This window comes from Lactuca virosa, chromosome 3, assembly GCF_052849685.1.
Source record: "Lactuca virosa cultivar CGN04683 chromosome 3, Lactuca_virosa_CGN04683_v6, whole genome shotgun sequence".
In the NCBI taxonomy this organism is placed as follows: Eukaryota; Viridiplantae; Streptophyta; class Magnoliopsida; order Asterales; family Asteraceae; genus Lactuca; species Lactuca virosa.
The window spans coordinates 132,565,432-132,586,462 of record NC_136428.1 but is presented as its reverse complement, the minus strand read 5'-3'; the positions used below and the strand labels follow the sequence as shown (position 1 = coordinate 132,586,462).

The following is a 21,031-nucleotide window of genomic DNA, read 5'->3' as shown; positions in this document are numbered from 1 at the left end:
TAACACAAATTGATAAGTTTTATAAGTCATATTGGTAGAGTATTCTGATAGAATTATGTCATTCTGATAATATGCAGAGTTTTATAATCCATATTGATATATCATTCTAATAGAATTATGTCGTTAATAAAATATTGTGTAACTTTTTAAAAAAAATACATAATAATATTATAAAGTAATTAATTAAAAAAAATACATAATAATAGTGTAAAGTAATTACTTTAATGTGCTCTTGGTATTTTTTACATTTGGAATGTGAATATAGTATCTTATGAATATTATTATCTTTATCATGTTATAAAAAACAATCAAATCCGAATCTTTTATTTTTATCAGTGATCCCTAATATCAAGCATTTTAATTTGCATAGAATCCGTTTTCATCCTTATGTATTTTGTATGACAGTTTATAATATTTTATTTTTTCAACTTCCAAAGCATATACAAATACTATTGAAATTTCTTAGTTATGGGCGATCAAGAACCAGATGTCAATAATCATATTTATGAGGAACATTATTTGGCTAGTGATGGTGACAATGGAATTGAAGATTTTGATTTTCCTGATAATGATACACTATATGATGGCGGATTTCAAATAGGAGAAAACAGTAATCCTAATTTAGGTGAGTTTTTTAATATACTGTTCAATTTTACATTGTATTTCAGATTCTATATTTTAACAAACAAGTTTAATGTTAAATGTTAATATTTTCATCGATGACATACAGAGGACGCAAATCATGCAGAAGACGAAAATCACTTCGTTGATGAAGATACAGAGGTTAATATTGATTTTAGTGAAGGTACTAAATTGAGTTCAGGATATTGAAATTTTTACAGGAAAAATAAAATTATTTCAGAATAATATTTATATAATTCTTTCAGAATAATTTTTGAATATCTATGTTTAAACAGGACAACCACATGTTACACATGATTACGTTTCTCCTGGTGGCACCTTGTATTGGACCCCGATTGTTTCAGACGATATCAAACCAAAACTTACATCAAAATTTAATTCATATGGTGAAGCAGTAACAATGTATAGAAACTATGCATTAGAATCTGGTTTTGATGTCAGGCTTGGAAGAGTACAAAAAACGAAAAATGGGATTATTACAAATAGACATCTTGTATGCAATCGGGAAGGTAATCCAAATACTAGTAAAGTAGATACTCTGGACATTCAGCATAAAAAGACTCAAAGAAGGAAAGATTTATTTAGGAGGAATTGTAAAGCGAAAGTTGTTTTAGAAATAATTCCCGGTACTCTTACATATGGCGTGAGTGATTTTGTCGAGCAACATAATCACGAGTTGTTTAGCAAGAGCAATATGTACTTATCTCGTTCAAAGAGAAAATTTGACTATTCCCAGGAAATTTTTATTCATAATTTGTCAAAACAAAATATTGGTCCTGTAAAAGCACATAGACTGTATAGTGCTCTTCAGGTCGGTCCTTCTGTTCGAGGTGGATTGGTTTCTGATTTCAAGAATGCTAGGAGAAATCTTAATTGTTACATAGGTGGGAGGGACGCGAAATTCCTTATTGACAAGATGAATGACAGGACGAAAAATGTCCCATCATTTACTTTTGAGTATAAAGTGTTGAACAAAAGATTGAATGCTTTATTCTGGGCTGACGAAACATCAAAGTATAACTACAATTCTTTCGGAGACGTTCTATCACTCGATGCCACATTCAGCATGAATAAGTATTTCTAACCTTTAATACCTTTACAATAACAATTTCATTGTTTTCATTTATGTAAACTAATATTTTATTTTCAAAATAGGTATGATATGGTTTTTGTACCATTCACTGGCATCGATAACCACAAAAAGTGTGTAACATTTGGTGCTGGACTTTTAAGTAAAGAAGATGGAGTTTCTTATGAATGGTTGCTTAGGGCTTTTTTGAAAGCTTTTAGAAAACAACCTCAATTGGTTATATCTGACCAAGATCCAGCTTTGAAAAAAGCTATAGATAAGGTTTTCCCGTTTGCACATCATAGGTTATGTATGTGGCATATAACAAAGAAGTTGCCAAATAAGGTATGCATCAAACGAATATTATTCTTACTTTATGTTATGATTTTTCAATTATTTTCTCATATTCTAACATAATCAATTGCTTTGTTAATAAGAAACTCCATCTTCTTTACTTTATGTTATGATTCTAACAGAATCAATTGCTTTGTTAATAAGAAACGAATATTATTCTTACTTTATGTTATGATTCTACAATTATTTTCTCATATTATAACAAGAAACTTCGAAATTTACTTTAACTATTAAACTATACTCATCCTCATGAAATTTAATTTTATACATATTTTATCAATTGAAGATGCAGCCACCAATCAAAAATTTTGAAAGCGTTTTCACTCTATAATTTGGAATTCTAAGCTGGAACCACATGAATTCGAGAATGTATGGCGTATGATGTTGGATGAGTTTAAAATTACAGATAACAGTTGGCTGAATACTATGTATGGTTTGCGAACATCTTGGATCCCTGCATTTTTCAAGCACATTCCAATGTCTGGTCTTATGCGAACTACATCACTGTCTGAAAGTCAGAATTGGTCATTTCAAACCACCACCTTAACCGGTTCTTATCTTATCATGTTTATGATGACATTTGAATTAGTCATGGAACGACAAAGACATAACCAAATTCTAAATGATTTTAATACTGCCACCACTTTTCCTAAATTCATTACCCGTAGTCCGAATGAACCTCATGCTTCAAATGTATACAGGCGCAAGATTTTTTATCAGGTTCAGAAAGAGATATCAAGAGCTGAAGATAATTGTTTCCAAAAAAATGTGATATCTTCCAACGGTGTTGACACAATTATTGTTTTGGAGAAAAAAAAACAACATAACCACTAGACAAACAAATGATGTCGATGTGGATGACAAAGATGAGGAATACAATTACGATTGTCTTAAAAGGGATACTGAATACACGGTATATTTGTTTTCACTTTAATTGTCATTCTATCATTCGAATTTAAACACTAAAAACTTACAACTTTAACATACTCACTAATCATCTTATATATTCCAGGTCACACACTCAACCAAAGATGGATCATTCAGATGTACTTGTATGCATTTTGAACATGTAGGGATTTTATGCAGACACATATTCTGTGTGTTTAAGTTTTATGGCATTGAACAAATTCCTGAAAAGTACATTTTGAAACGTTGGCGTAGGGATGTTATTCCAACAGAATTACTGAAAAGACGCTTCAATAGTTCTTTTGACGATTCTAATTCCGACATGACTGCCATTGATATTTTTTCAACCGTTGACCGTTGTGTGTCTTTTTTAAGCCATGATGCAGCTAAGTTAAAGTTATACCTAGACGAGCATAATAAGTTGAAAAAAAAATTCGTAGACGATTGTCCAACTAATGATGTACCGAACAGAGCAGAACAGTTCAAGAAGCTTCTAGGCGTAGTATGTCCTGATGTAGTATCTGATGTTAGCGACATTCAGAATCCTACAAATATTCATAACAAAGGATCCGGTAGTCGTGGGAAAAGATTAAAATCTACAAAAGAGATGATTGAGAAAGAAAACTCGAAAGCTAAGAGGAAGTGTGCTACATGTCAACAGATGGTTCATCATGACAAAAGAAATTGTCCTTTAAAGAACGCCAAGAAATAATTTCCTTGATTGTTTTTTTTATTGGTTTTAGTAGAAGGACATTTCATTTTAATTTTGTCGGTTCACATTCAATGTTATCTTTTATGTCGTTTAATAAAACATTTACCTTCATTGCTAGTGACGATGACATTGTAAATTAATCTAACAATATTTATATTTTCTTATTACTAATATTCATTCCATCATTTGTATAAACTCTTTATTTTCCTTACTTACAGCAAGTTACACAACTTTTATCAAACATTTTAAGATTTATTTTCATTTCAACAAAAATGCTTTACCGCTTATGGTAGTATACAAACAATGTGTACAATTTATATACAAGTATTCATTATATCATATTTTCTTTCAAAATACTATATACTACGTAAAGATATTCATTCCAAAATAATTTTATTTTAAAACCTAATTTTACATTCTACATCCAACTTGCATACAAGTATAACATATTCTGATAGAATAATAACAATATAAACTAATCTATCAGCATAAACAAATTGCAAATACAGCCCAGGCACACAACATAAGAAGTCGATGCACTTGACTTCATATTTCTAAAACATAACCATTCCAAAAGAATTTTATATTTTGATTTTTTATGCATTAGACATGTACCCACACATACTTAATTTAAAAAAGGGTACGTTATACCTAAAAAAACTATAACATATTCTACCAGAATCGTAACATTTACTATATTATATCAGCATCAAAAAACTATTAAAAAACAGTACAGTCACACAACATTATTAACAACCTTGCATTATATTTACAACATTATAACAAAAAATACATCAACACATACATTATCAACAACAACCTTGCATTATATTTAAAAAATCTTCATAATTTAATTCTAAATTTTATTCATAAGCAGCCCATGAAAAAAACTGCTTATTAAACTAATTCCCATTCAACCAGAATTGCTTTTCACAAGCCACAACATCGTCATCCCAGAAATTAAACAACGCATCAACACAACCTTTATATCAAAATTAATAATCCATTACAAGACAAAGTACCTTTTCAAACATCTAACATAATGCATAATAGTATTTTAACAACCACAAAAAAAAAAGGTTCAGCTAATGCCATATCAATATTTATCTTAAAAACACCAAACTACCACTTCAAGTTCTTACCTACGACCCCTTGTTTTTCTTTTTTTCTTCCTATTTTCAGCTGACTGATGAAGAAGCATATCTTGTTCCAAAATATCCAGCTTACGAAACGCTTCAAAATCTTTAACTATCATAGTCTTAAATTTATTGAACTCAGCTGTCAACAATCTTGCCATGTATTTCATCCGTAACTTAATTATAGCATTCATATCACCAGGCATTTTACCTGTAAGACCACACTCCCAACGCCCTTCATTTTCCCCCATGTAACTTTCCATATGCCTCATGAGGTAGATTCCACATTCTGTTCCAGCTTTTTCTACTTGCCAATATATGTTCATCACCCGTCCCGCCTTAAAAGTTAAGGCTTTTGCCATTGGATGATGTTGTGATGTCAAGTAGTTGCAAAACAATTTTTTCTGTCATTAAATACAACATATACATCAGACATAGTTTTATAACATACTTTAGAATGAAAACCCGGTGATCAGAATTTTAGTGATTATCTTACCACCAGGTTTGGTATCATGCCATACTTTCTTTCCAAAGTTCCTGTTCTCTTTACATGATCTACTATGTAGTATAAACTTGATCTCAGATCAAAGATGAGTAAATAATACTTCCCATCATCAACTATTGGGAAGAAAACCTTGTACACATTAAAAAAAGAAGTTACTTTAATATTAAGTGATGCGACAAATATTACATTTACTACATAAACTTACAAGGGCAACATCTCTGAAACTTGGCTTGACATCAAATTTATTAATGTAGATTTGCAATAGAGTAGCAAAAAGCCAACATTTCAGATCTTCTGACTTTAATTCATTCAATATCTCTTCTGTCTGTAAAAACCCACATCAACAACAATATTAATTTCTACAAAAATAAATTTGAATTTACAATTAATTTAAAAAATAAATTAATACATAGTTGTATCGAAGAAAAATCTTGAAAGCGATGATTCATCCTTGTAGTTCTCCATTTTATTCAAAAACGCAGCCCAACAATCAATTACTCTAAAATACAAAAACATCCCTTGATTGAATTGATATGCAAAACCCTGGTGCAGCAGATGACCTGTTCCATTGTCCCAAATCTCATCCCTGTGACAAAAATTATATATAAAATCAATCTAAATACATTCACATTTATATTCTAAAAATATAATAATTGAGTCATATATATACGAACCCTTCATCTCTATTAGATGCAAAAACTGAATTGCATATCCCTGTTTCATCCTTAGTTAGTTTATCCCCAACCTTAACAATTCTTTCAATATAGGGCGAATGAAATATTTTTGCCTTTTTAGGGATACATTTTTCCCTTTTGTCATTATCATCATCTTCTGCAGCCTTATCAACAGCTTCTCCTATATTTCTTCCAACCACATTATCCCCACTGATTCCAGACATTAGTTGTTTCCTTCTATACACCTGTAACTCAGTTTCATCCAACAACTTAACCATTTCCTCATTCACCCCTGGAAGTCGATGAAACTGAGTCATTGTTAAAGAATTGGTATCAACAGGTGTACTATAATTTACTTCTTTTTCTACATTAACTTCAGTAACTATCAATCCTCGAACAGGTGAACTGTTTACTTCACCGCCATCACCTACATCATTCATATTCAACTCATTACAACACTCAGTCTCATGCACTTTTTTGTTACTTGCCCCTTCTTGCACTTCCTTGAAAAGCTCATTCATCTTTTCCATCCACTCATTCAGCACCACACTATCAGGGAATTTTTCCAAACCATCCTTCAACGCAACCTCCATAGTACTTTTCTCTGTTAGAATTACCCCATAACTATGTTCTATAACAGCAGCGTATGCCTGTAATACATATTATTAATTATTAATTACATTACAAGAATATTTCACCATCTTGAATATTATAAATGTATAGACAAAATAGAAGTATTCCACAGATTGCAATTTATATTCTACCATAATATATATGCAAATATTAATTACAGTAATTACAGATTTAATAAGTATCCATAAAGAAACATAATATCACCTCCTCATCTCCAAAATCCCTCTTAAAGCTGAGCAATTGTTGTTCTTCACCTCCTGTTTCATCCCTCGTATCGACATCATCATGCTCATCTCGAAATTGCCTCCCGAACCCTCCCAAACTGATTTCCAATTGTTGAATCTCTAATAATTTAGCACCATTAATATGCCCAATAAAAGGAAGCCTTTTATCTATCTTGAAAGAATACTTCATGTTATACACGTACACCAACTAAAAAAAACATTAACTTAATTAATACATCAATAATAAATAGATACCAAATCTATATTTTCATATAACACTATGTCAAACTTACAATCAGGAGTGTAATAGGACCACTGTAGTAGCTTGATTTGTCATCCCTTTTCCATAATTTTTTCCTTGATCCCAAACAATCAAGCATATACTTACACCAATTTAACTTTGAAAAGTCTTCTACCAACACCAACTTCCTTACCACTTTTATTTGATTTGTTCCCATCAACATTGACTCTATAAAGTTGTTAACAAAAAAGGTTAAAAAATTAAGCCTAAACATCAAAGTATCCTTTGTTGTAGCCTGAATCCTTCTTAAATACTCCCCACCATTGAACTTATCACAACTATATTGTCCCCTCCATTCTTCCAGAATTTGATTGTCCTTATCACACAACGGCAAGTCGTTGATGTCTTCTCCACCAATTGGCAAACCCATCATATCATGCACTGTCTGTTCTGTTATCTCAATAACAGAGTTTTGTAGGACAAGTCTTTTACTATCGGCATCATACACATCTAAAAGATAGTAGCTTAGTTGCCCCGGATAACTTGTAATATTCACTTGCAGAATTGATCCAAAACCCATTCTCAAAACTGCTTGTTTTTGTTCTGGTGACATCCCCATAACAGCTGCAGTGATGTTATCACATTTCATTCCGGTTGGAAGGTATCTTAAACCAGGTGGATATTCCTTATTTGTTTTCCTAACATTATCTTCCTGTTCCTCTTTGACAGATTCAGCAATTCCCTTATTCTTTAATTTTTTTACAATTGGAACTCTATCATTTTTCCTCTTTGACCTTACCTCTCTTTCCAAAAGTAGTACATTTAAAGGTTTAGGACTTTTCTTTTCTTCAATTGATTTATCAAGCTTTTTCTTTGACCTTCTTTCTCGTCTCACATGTTGTTCTTCTTCATGTACTAGTTCTGCTACAACACACAATAAATAATATAATGTTTAGTATAAGATATTAGATATTAATGTTTTAAAATATAAGATATTCTTTATATTCTAACAGAATACCACTTAACTTCAATAACTTATATTCATACATACATTCACATTTTACTAGAATTGTCTTCAACAAACTACAAAAACATCATAAGCTTTAGGATTGAAACAGAGCCCAATGCACATTAAAATACTTATATTCATACACATATTCGTATTCTTCTAGAATATTATACAATAGTTGTACATGTTTGATTTTAGCTCATACTAATATCTTAACAACATTTACATAACAAATACTACACATATTATACAACTTGTTTCAATGATAACAGAATAAAGGAAACATTAACAAAAAAAACACACTCTTTAAACTCTATCAGATGATATTACATACAAATTATAAGGGTTTGTATAAAAAATTAGATATTAATGTTTTAAAATATAAGATATTCCTTATATTCTGACAGAATATCACATAATTTCAATAACACACTCAACATACACACAAATTTCCCATTCAAACAGAATACAAAAAAAAAACATTTTGCAAAAATATAGTAGAATATATGCAATTCTAACAGAATATAAAATATTCTACAAAAACACTTCATAAATTTCATTTTGAAACATAACCGACTGCATATTGAAATACTAATATTCTATTCTACAAAAATAGTCTACAAATTAATATTCTATCAGAATCATATACATTTAAATTTCAATTCTACCAGACTCATATACATTTTAATTCAAGACATATAATCCACTATCAATGTGGACAGTCATACTCATATACAACATTCTATTCTTCTTGAATTTTACACATATCAACTTTATCAATATCTAACAACTCTGAATGTTTCAGTTTAAGTCATTAATCATCTACAACCTTTGATTCCATTAGAATATAAAATATTTATACCTTACTACTTAACTACTTATTTATACAACTTTTCATTACAATTTTAGGTAATAAATCAACAAACAAAATTCTAGGAGAATAACAAAAAACATTAAGTTTATATGAATAGAACATTCTGGCAGAAGGGAATTTTTTTTTCAAATCATACTGTAATGAAGAATACTTTTTCTTACTATACTACAAAAAATGAATCATTCTTCTCCCAAACCATAAATCATACACACATAACTGAATAAACATCATATAACACAAAAAAATTGTTACCTTCAGGTTCGGCAACGAAATCATCATCGTCATCTTCAAGATTCAAGGCCGTTTCTGATGTGTTCTTAAACTTTGACTTGAACGAAGTGGATCGTGTACTCCTCATTCTTTTCGAATACCGTTCACAGAAGCCCCCAAATGTCGATTCCGTCTTCTAGGGTTAAGTGTCGATATTTATATGAAAAAACTTCATAGGATCTTCCGATTTTGAAGATTGATTACAAGAAATCAGAATGTTTTTCAACCTTCGAAGGAATTGGGTTTTTGATTTTGTGAGTATGTGAGATATTTGGGATTATCCGTTGATCACTTCCATACTTATCCTCCGTTTCCTAATCAAATGACGACACAATGTACCATTCTACCCTTCCTTGACCGGTCACTTAATGAAATCCCTTTAATTTGATTACTTTTCTATTTATTTTAAAAAGAAACTCACTTTCTTATTTTACCACAAATGATTGGCCTAGAATCCTTTACACAAGCACACAATACTTAGCAAAAACAATATAACCTAACCCTATATATATATATATATATATATATATATATATATATATATATATATATATATATATATATATATATATATAGGGAAATGATCAAATGAGAACACCTAAAAGGTTGAGAACGCGGGAACAAGTATATTCATTTGTGATTCCATGTATTCATTTGTGAAGAAATGATAAATTTTTACGCACAATCAAAATGAATATGTTTTTTCTCTTCAATTGAAATTAAAAGGCGTAAAAATTTATCATTTCTCCACAAATGAATACATGAAATCACAAATGAATATATATTGTTCTCGCGTTCTCAACCTTTTTGGTGTTCTCATTTGATCCTACTTCTATATATATATATATATATATATATATATATATATATATATATATGTATATATATATATATATTTCTCTCTGATTTGCTCAAGATCTTTAACTATTTGACATTTATGCTATTCCTTTTCAGGTTTGTGTGTGTATAATCATGGTTTTGGCAACTTGGAGGTGGATTTCAAGTTTTTTAGTTCTTCATAATCTGTTTCCCATAACAAGATACATGTTTTTTTTGCCTATTTATTGTATTTACCGTTGAAATGAAGCAGCAGGAAATGCTTGGATATAGTTCTAATATTGATGTTATTTTGTGTGCAGGAGTGGATCTAGGATTTGGGTTCATAAAGAGCTTTCTTGTACATTTAATCTTCTCATGTTTCTCACAAATGAGCCATAAATGGTATCCATTATGCAGGAGCGGATCTGGGATTTGTGTCCCACTCTCCATCATTGAACCCAAAATTGCAATTCAAAGAAGTATAATACGTATCTGTTTCTTTTTTTCTTTTCATTCATCTTCATCTACTAGGTCTAACCCTTCTCTTCAACTGTGTATGTGTGTTATTTAACCTTATGTAAGATAAACTATTCAATTCTATGGTTCTTTACTCTAATGGATCAAAAGACATTTAAAAATCACAGGTGATTTTGTATCTTTGTTGATATAGTATATTATATGTTATTAATACCTAAATCCTGACATTCATGTCTAATGGTTACACGTATTGATTAGATCAATTGATTTTGGGTTTGATTTTAATCTAACATAGCATCTCCAGTCTCCACCATTTAAAATAGACAAAGCTTATAGAAAAAAATCAATAACTAAAAAAACAAATTAACTCCTTCGACATTGTCAATCTCTCCATTTATACTATTTGATTCCATAACCATTGTGCATCGAGCTGGAACGTTGTAGCCTATATGTATAATATGTATTCCACTTATTGTAAACGTGTGTATTGATATAGTCAAAAGGTCAATAGTCATAGCATAGAATTAGGAGGGTATATCTCACTCTCAACAACTCTTTTGCTTGTATTTAAAGCAATTGCTTATTGTGAAATCAAATCATCAATTGGAAATTCTCTTCTCTTTATGGTATCAGATTTAAGGCTCAATTCACACAAAGTTCTTTTTTCCTTTTTTAATGGCTACCGGAACTACCAATCTTCTCAATTTGGATACCACCACAGCCTCCACCCTCAACTTTCAGATTCCCCCAAATACTATTAAATTGGATCACAAGAACTATGCTTTATGGCGCACCACGATAATCTCAGCACTAGAGACATTTGATTTGTAGGATTTTGTGTTAAATCCTAAACCACCGTCCGAGATGATTGAAGTTCCAGCTGTTGCAGCGATACCAGCCACGGCTACCGCCCCTGTTGTTGTCACGGTTCCTGCCACTACCGCTCCAAATCCGGAGTATACAACTTGGAAGAAACGTGATAAGTTTGTTTTGCTTTGGCTCAAGTCTACACTTGCTGATCATGCTTCAGCTCTAGTCGCCCGCTCCACCTCATCTCGTGCAGTCTGGCAGACAATTGAAAAATTGTTTCAAACTCAAAATAGGGCATGTCAAATGCAATTGAAGGGTCAATTGCAAAATCTGGCAAAAGGTTCTATGACCATGCTTGAGTATATAGAGCGAAAACACTCTATCTCTAATGCTTTGACCGAAAACCTTCACCCTGTTCATGATGAAGATCTTATAGGCTACATTCTAAGTGGCTTTTCATCTTATGGAAATTTTATTACCGCTTTTATGACGAAATCGAAAGTTTTAACCGTTGATGATCTTGTAGGGTATCTATTATAGGAAGAAGCATTACTTGAGCAAGAACACCTGCGTCTTGCCTCAGTCAATTCCGCCCCCACTGCTGCTGCCCTAAATGTCAACCGATCTACCCACAAGCCCCAAACTCATACTGGATAGGGCTCAAACTCTTCTTATTCTTCTCGAAACTCAAATCCTAGAAAGAAGCGTATCATGTGTCAATTTTGTGGCAAGCCTGGCCATGAAGCAATTGACTGCTGGCAGTAAGGCAATCTCACAGACTATCCCTCCAGAAAACTAAATCCTAAAGGCAATCCTCACCAAGCTCACTTGACTCAACAAATTCAATCTATAGTGTTTGATTCGGCTTGGTATGTTGATAGTGGAGCAACTGATCATGTCACACCAGACCTCAACAAACTCAACATTGCTGATCCCTACACTAGAGATGACAAACTCCAAGTGGGAAATGGTAATAACTTGACTATCTCTCATATTGGATCTTCATCTCTGCCTCATCTTAAACTATCTAACGTTCTTCATGTTCCTGATCTCACAAAATCTCTTCTTAGTGTATCAAAACTCACCGATGATAATCTTGTTTTTGTTGAATTTTGGCCTAAAACTTGTTCTATTAAGGCGTTTCAGGGCCAAACTCTAATCCAAGGGGATAAAAAGGAGGGGCTCTATCGGTTGCATCATCACACTTCTCGTTCATCTCCAAAAGTATTCAATTCCAGTCGAGTTTCTTTACATGGATGGCATATGCGACTTGCTCACCCGCATGAATCAATTCTTAGGCGCTTAGTTTCAAGTTTTCAACTTCCTATTTCAAATAATAAATTTCCTAATATGTGTGACTCACGTCAATTAGGAAAAAGTCATAGGATGCATCTTTCTACGTCTCATGTTATTTCTTCGAAACCGTTTGAATTGATTTACTCAGATGTTTGGGGGCCTTCTCCTGTTTTTCTCTTTAAATTGTCATAGATATTTTGTGTTGTTTATGGATGATTGCTCAAAGTTTATATGGGTTTATTTTCTGTCTCACAAGTCACAAGTTTACCAAACTTTTCTTAATTTTCTCACAATGGTAAAAACATAATTTTCCTGTGACATAAAAAGTATGCAAACCGATTGGGTGGGAGAATATCGAAATGTCTCTTCATTTCTTAAAACACATGGCATTATTGACCGTGTATCCTGTCCACATACACAGGAACAAAATGGGGCAATCGAAAGGCGAAATCGGGTTATTGTCGAAAAGGGTCTCACTTTACTAGCACAATCTTCATTACCAATTTTTTTCGGAACATGCATTCAAAACTGCATCATACTTGAACAATCGCACCATTACCCCTGTCCTAAACTATGAATCTCCCTACCAAAAGTTATACAAAAAAATTCCAGATTATTAATTTCTCAAGACTTTTGGTTGCCTTTGTTACCCCTATCTCCGACCCTATAACCCTCACAAAATCGATTTTCGATCGAAACCATGTATTTTCTTGGGGTACAGTGCGTCTCACAACGGGTATATTTGCTATCATCAACCTACCTCAAAAATATATATATCACGCCATGTTGTTTTTGATGAAGAAAAATTTCCATATGATAGCTCAACTTCACCAAATCTCACACCTTCATCGCCATATAATTTATCTCCAGCAAGTGTTGCCACTCTTAATCCATTCCCAGTCCGATTTCTCAAGGCCCAATACCTGGTTCGATGTCTCAAGGCCCAATGCCAGGTCCAGCTCCTCAAGTTCACATGGATGAGACAACTACATCTAACACCCCACCATCACATGAGCCCATCTTGTCTACCCTAACACTTGAGGCGTCTCCATCGTTAGCTCCAACTTCTCAAAATTCTACTGCATCCTCATGAGAACGAGCAACAATTTTTCGACCGACTGAAAATAATCAACACCCCATGATAACTAGGGCTCAAACGAAATCTCTTAAACCGAAAGCGCTTCTTGCTGATAGTTCATCTCCCAATTTCGAGCCAAGCCAACACACCTTCGTGATGTGATGAGGGCAGAATATGCTGCTCTCATGAAAAACAACACTTGGTCTCTCGTATCTTGTCCCACTAACTCTAACATTGTTGGCTGCAAAAGGATTTACAGGATCAAAAAAGGGGCTGATGGCAAAATTGAATGATATAAAGCACGATTGGTGGCTCAAGGCTTCAGTCAAGAGGCATGGGTTGACTATTTTGACACGTTTAGTCCGGTAATTAAACCTACCACCATTCGTTTAGTTTTGTCGATTGCGCTTTCAAAAAATTGGAGAATTCGACAACTAGACATCGACAATGCTTTTCTAAATGGTGACTTAATTGAGATCGTTTACATGAAGCAACCGAAGGGCTTTGAAAATGCAACACATCCTACTTATGTCTGTAAACTACACAAAACACTTTATGGGCTCAAATAAGCACCCAAGGCTTGGTTTAATAAACTCAAAACCTACCTAGTCTCAAATGGATTCCGTGCATGTCAATCTGACACTTCCGTCTTTGTTCATGTTTCACAGATGACAACTATTTATGTCTTGATATATGTTGATGATCTGATTGTCACAGGTTCAGATGATGCCAAAGTATCTAATTTCATCTGCAGCCTCAACAACAAATTTTCTCACAAAAACATGGGTGACTTACATTATTTTCTGGGTTTGCAAGTCCAGAAGTCCAAATCTGGTATCACTTTATCTCAAGAATCTTATGTCATAGACATATTGAACAAAAGCAATATGTCTCTTTCATCTCCAATGACAACACCATCTGACCCCTACAGTCGCTTGGTCAAACAAGGAGACCCATTTTCTGATCCTAAACTTTATCGTCAAATAGTTGGGTCTCTACAATACGCAACCATCACTAGACCTGATATAGCATATTCGGTGAACCGTGTCTGTCAATTCATGCACTCTCCCACTAATCGCCATTGGCAAGCCGTTAAGCGCATACCCCGGTATTTAAATGGGACTCAAAATTACTCACTTCACTTCAAATCCACCAATGCAAAGGGTCTACATGCTTTTTCTGATTCAGGATGGAACTCCGATCCCGACGACAATCGTTCCCAATATGGTTTTGCCATTTTTCATGGTTCTAATCTAATAAGTTGGACTTCCAGGAAACAACAAGTAGTTGCTCGATCAAGTACCGAAGCTGAGTATCGCGCATTAACTCACACAACTGCAGAATTGCTATGGCTCAAACAGCTAATCCAAGACTTACAAGTTTCTATTTCAGCTCCTCCTTTGCTGTTATGTGACAATGTAGAAGCTATTTTCATGACAAAGAACCTCGTCTCAAGTGTGGATCAACTTGCATATGTCTTCACCAAACCACTGGGAAAAGATTGGATCAATTTCCTTCGTTGCAAGCTTCAAGTGCGTCCCAGTCTTTAGCTTGTCGGGGGGTAATAGCAAATATGTATAATATGTATTCCACTTATTGTAAATGTGTGTATTGATATAGTCAAAAGGCCAATAGTCATAGCATAGAATCAGGAGTGTATATCTCACTCTCAACAACTCTTCTGCTTGTATTTAAAGCAATTGCTTATTGTGAAATCAAGTCATCAATCGGAAATTCTCTTATCTTTATGATTTTAACCCAAATATTTTGTTCTCTCTTTTTTCACTGTGCACCGGAGGTTTTTCCTATGCATGGGAAGTTGCTAGACCGAGATGTCTACAAGTGAAATTTTCGGTTGTCTTGTTTTAAGAATTGATATGCTTTGAATTAAGTTGTTTATGAGTTTTTGATACTGCACTCTAAGTGTTTGATAAAATGTCCATGAGAATTGATGTATTCAAATAAAATGTTTCTCTTTTCTTCACTGTGCATCGACCTGCGTATTTTTTTTTAATAATCAAAGAAGATAATTAATTTAGATTAAAAACCTTACGTAACGTATACACATATATAAATAAATATACATTTCTATTATGGATAAAGAATAAGTGCATTGCTGTTATGGATAAATAATCTATGTTTGTAAATTTATGATTAATGGTTAATAATATACTGAAAATAATTGATTAATAATTATGAATTTTTATTGTAAAAATAATTGATTAATAGTTATCTCATTCTGTATTGGGTTTGTACAATTTTTTGGGTTAGAATTAACAAATGTTTGGAGATCGTTAAGGTACTTATTTTCTGTAAATATTATTTGTTTTCAAGTACTCTATGAAATCACAACACTGTGCTATGAACAAAGCATACAAATGATGTGGCATTAAATTCAAAAATAAAAAAATCATTTAGGCATTAACAGTCACAAGACTCACTGTACAAATGATCCTAGATGGAGCTAGTGTTGGAAGAAGATAACATAAAAAAATGAGGAAAGACACCAATACATACCTTTTAATTAATTAATATCCATTTCAACCACTTTGCGACTACTATGGAAATGGATTCACACTTTTGAGAATAATCACCAATCTGTTTCAAGTTAGTAAATTACCTGAGATTTGGATGAATTCAAATGATTTGGCAGCGGTTTCTGATGGATTCAATATGAATTTGCATCATTGCATGATCGATAAAGGATTCAGATGACTTGGTGTAAGCTAGTGAAACCCCTGTCTTCAATGTCTGATATGTTGAGGATGCCGTGCACTTCTCCAAACAGGTTTCTGAAAGTAGAATTGTTGGGAGCCTTGTGCTATTATACAGTTATATGGTCTCTTTGGAAAACACACAATTCCAGAGTTTTTAATCATCAACATAAAGTGTTCGATGAGATTCAATTGCTATCCTTCAACTGCGGTAAATATCAGAGGCAGTAGATTCAAACTTGCAATGGATAACATTTTCTGCACTTGGTGTCTTGGTGTTGAGGTTTTCACAGCCATTGCAGATTGAATCGGCAACTGTTTTCCATGGTCAGGTGTTGAAATGGTGATGTTGATGAATTGGGTAAATAACAGAGGCAGTAGCTTTATGGTGTTGTACATAGATGCTGTGAGATGGCTTTCTCCTTTTGGATTCAATTTTTGACCATTTTGCCCCTGGTGTTGCTTTGGCAAAATTCAACCGTTTTTTTGGTGCTGCACTTGCTTTCATCTCAAGCCTTCATGTGCACAATTCTTTCTTACGATACAATGTAGAGATATCAAAGTTTATAGTTTTCTCTTTTCAAGACTTATTAATTCCTCCTTTCTTCTGGCTGCCGAATTGGGAGCATTGATCAATTTGATAGGTATGTTTTCTTTTGGAAAGAAAGTTTTATTAGAATTACTTGGAAAACAAACATAAATGTATTCTGAGTTGCATTGAACTTTTTATCCCAACAAAAAATCTGTCGAGAATTCTGTCACTAATACGTGAAGATAAGGACCCTAAGAGAAAGAATTGATCACGAAATGGGATGTGTAGATGAATTCTAATGATTTGTGTAAACTAATCAGTTGTGGAAATATGAGAAACAAACAATAATTCAGTTGTATTTCACTTTTAATTTAATTATCTTCATTTTTAAGTCTATGTAAGTATGAGACGTTTTAGATGCTTCAGGAGTCAAAAGGAATTAACATATGAAATAGATTGCAGGGAACAATAAGAACCATCTGTTTTTATATAACTATCTTCGTATTTATGTTCTTTAATTTACGGTTTTCCCTCATTCACACCTTCAATGAACACACCATCTGCATTTGTTTTTTTAGTCTTTTAAAGGACCGTTATTTTATGTCCCTATCACCATTGTCCTAGTCACACAGTTTTCACATGGATCATCTATATAACAGTCTCAGTTACAGAAATAATTATGCAGTAAAACACAGTTTGAGTGAAACTTCTATTAGTATTAACCAGAAAACAAAAAACAAATATGTCTAAATAATCAAGTTAAGTTTTATTATTACATTGTTAAATCCAACAATAACATATAATACCGCATGTTGTCTTTTTGTAATCCTAGCGCCTAGCTAAATTTTGGGTTACAATGAATTAAAGTCATGACAGATAGATACAATTCAAAATGTCTAAATAATCAAGTTAAGTTTTATTATTACATTGTCTTTTTGTTTTCTGGTTAATACTAATACACGGCTTTGTGGAAAAATTTGACACCGACTTCAAACGTAAAAGACACTCCATGTGGAAAATTATGACATTGCCTTCTCAAGTATGTGAAAAAGAAAACAAGAGAAAAAGGTAGCTCAAGTATAAATTAGGACATGCAAACCATTCATTTTTTATTAAAAGCAACATGTCAAAGAAAATAATGTCTTCTTCAAACATATTATTTTTCTCTCGGGCTCTACTAATCATCACACTCTTCTCCATACCAAATTTCACTTCTGCTTCTTTGGAGGAAGCCAATGCTCTTCTTAAATGGAAAGCAAGCCTTGACATCGCAAAAAAATCCTTACTCTCTTCATGGATTCCTCTCCCTTTGAATTCCAGTGCATTAGTTCCATGCACTTCTTGGTTTGGAGTAGTTTGCAATGCTGATGGGAGCATTCAGAATTTGAACGTCACATCATCTGGACTAAAGGGTATGCTTCATCGATTTCCATTCTCTTTGCTACACAATCTTACACATTTTGATCTCTATATAAACAAGTTCTTTGGCCCCATCCCACCAGAAATCCAACTTTTGTCCAAACTTACATATCTTGATTTTTCATTGAACAAGTTTTCTGGAGTAATCCCACCTGAAATAGGAAACCTGCACCAGCTAACCATCTTATACTTATACTCAAACAATATCTCTGGTCCCATTCCTATTGAACTTGGGAATTTGAAGTCTCTAATAGATCTTGATGTCAGTGAGAATCAACTTAATGGCTCTATTCCTTCATCATTGGGTAATTTGACATCTTTGAATGTCCTTTATTTGCACACCAATCAACTCTCTGGTCCAATTCCTAATGAACTTGTGAATTTAAAGTCTCTCACTGATCTTGAGGTGAACACTAATCAAATTAGTGGCTCTATTCCTTCATCATTGGGTGATTTGACATCTTTGAATAAACTTTATTTGTTCCAAAATCAACTCTTTGTTCCCATTCCTACTGAACTTGGGAATTTGAAGTCTCTCACTGATCTTGCGGTGTACAAAAATCAACTTAGTGGTTATATTCCTTCATCACTAGCTAATCTGAGCAATGTACAATGGCTGACCCTCAATAACAATAAATTATCTGGTCCCATTCCTAGTGAACTTGGGAAGTTGAAGTCTCTCACTCATCTTTCGGTAAGCAGAAATCAGCTTAGTGGTTCTATTCCTTCATCATTGGGTAATTTGACATCTTTGAATGTCCTTTATTTGTACCAAAATCAACTCTCTGGTCCCATTCCTATTGAACTTGGGAATTTGAAGTCTCTCACTCGTCTTGATGTGAGTGAGAATCAACTTAATGGCTCTATTCCTTCATCATTGGGTGATTTGACATCTTTGAATAAACTTTATTCACTCCAAAATCAACTCTCTGGTCCCATTCCTATTGAACTTGGGAATTTCAAGTCTCTCACTGATCTTGAGGTGAGCGACAACAAACTTAGTGGTTCTATTCCTTCATCACTAGCAAACCTCAGCAACATACAGTGGCTGACCCTCGGTGGTAATAAATTATCTGGTCCCATTCCTAGTGAAATTGGGAAGTTGAAATCTCTCACTCATCTTTCGGTGACCAGAAATCAACTTAGTGGTTTTATTCCTTCATCATTTGGTGATTTGACATCTTTAAATTTCCTTTATATGCATAACAATGAGCTTGCTGGTCCCGTTCCTAGTGAACTTGGGAAGTTGAAGTCTCTCACTGATTTTAAGGTGAACAACAATAAAATTAGTGGTTCTATTCCTCCAGAGCTTGGAAATTTAACTCAACTACAAAGACTTAATCTGTCTTTAAATTATTTGGTTGGTGAGATCCCAAAGGAGATTGGGAAGATGAAAAGTATGTTGGAACTGTATTTGGCTGGCAACCAACTTTCAGGTGTTATACCTCTGGAGCTTGGATTTTGTGAACTCCTTGAAGTACTTGATCTATCAAAAAATAGATTGAATGGGCCGATTCCAAAAATTATTGATCAGTGGGCACAAATCCACAACTTGAATCTTAGTAACAACAAGCCCAGTGAGAAAATTCCATCTGAGATTGGGAAATTAGTTCATCTTACGGAACTTGATTTATCTCACAATTTTCTTATGAAAGAGATACCTTCTGAAGTTCAACATTTGCAAAGTTTGCAAAAATTGGATCTTTCTCATAATAGACTATCTGGTTCTATTCCTGATGCATTTACAAGTTTGCCTGGCGGGATTGATATCAATCTTTCTTTCAATAAGCTCTCAGGTCCGGTCCCCCTTTGCGCTAACTTTGTAAATGCGTCCATCGAAAGCAATTCGGATTTGTGTGGGAATGTTACGGGAGTGAAACTTTGTCCAAGTCACATTATGAAGAAGAAAAATGATCTCTTTCATCACAAGCTCGTCCTTGTAATTACACTCCCTCTTATTGGGACTGTTTTACTTGGTGTATTCACGTACTGCCTCATTGCTTATCAACAAAAAAAGAAAAAGTCTCCACAAAAACAATTGGACGAACAAAGTGGTGATTCTTTCTCTATTACAAGTTTTGATGGAAAACTGGTGTATGCTGAAATCTTGAATGCAACAAATGATTTTGATGAATCATATTGCATTGGGACCGGAGGATATGGGACTGTGTACAAAGCCGAGCTACAACCTAACAATGTGGTAGCTGTCAAGAAACTTCACCCATCAACTGAGAATGTGTTGGGGAAATTGAAATAGGGTTCTGGGAAATCTGGATAACAAACAGGAATCGTGTAAACACTTTCCTTGTTTGATATTTCGACCCTATATGCCTTGGGTATCACGAAATCCAAACTGAGATAATTCCTGATGCAACAATTCAGATTTTAGGCACTAAATCAGAATCAATTGAAGAAGATGAAAACAAATCGTTCTGTGTTTTTCTCTGTGTTTCAATAGGCCGTTTTACCAGACTTATCCAACAACGGATAAATCAAAACAGTTGTCATCTTTCAAGAATGACAAATTAGACCTTGTAATGTCTTTCAAGAATGACAAATTAAACCTTGTAAAAAAAATGAATCATTATTATAACGATGTCATACTTTTTAAAAAAATATCTGTCTTACGGTTTTATC

At 33.4% G+C, this 21,031-nt stretch overlaps 2 protein-coding genes across 2 annotated transcripts in view; both read left to right on the top strand.

Moving 5' to 3' along the window:
- The window catches only part of LOC145164068 (THO complex subunit 4D-like), a 56,531-nt gene that overhangs the window by 16,595 nt on the left and 18,905 nt on the right, over window positions 1-21,031 (top strand). The gene's annotated exons all lie outside the window — the stretch shown is intronic.
- LOC145162162 (protein FAR1-RELATED SEQUENCE 5-like) lies at window positions 469-3,683 on the top strand. The gene is made up of 7 exons (XM_079081392.1): window positions 469-625; window positions 731-805; window positions 918-1,716; window positions 1,798-2,056; window positions 2,411-2,631; window positions 2,900-2,978; window positions 3,078-3,683. The coding sequence occupies exons 1-7, from the start codon at window positions 469-471 to the stop codon at window positions 3,681-3,683; spliced, it is 2,196 nt and encodes a 731-aa protein (XP_078937518.1).

Excerpts from the sequence above, each read along its gene's own strand:
- LOC145162162 (XM_079081392.1), top strand. The coding sequence starts at position 469 with ATGGGCGATCAAGAACCAGATGTCAATAATCATATTTATGAGGAACAT. Across the intron at positions 626-730 it reads AAACAGTAATCCTAATTTAG|AGGACGCAAATCATGCAGAA; the intron begins GTGAGTTTTTTA and ends GATGACATACAG. Across the intron at positions 2,632-2,899 it reads ACCGGTTCTTATCTTATCAT|ACAAACAAATGATGTCGATG; the intron begins GTTTATGATGAC and ends CATAACCACTAG.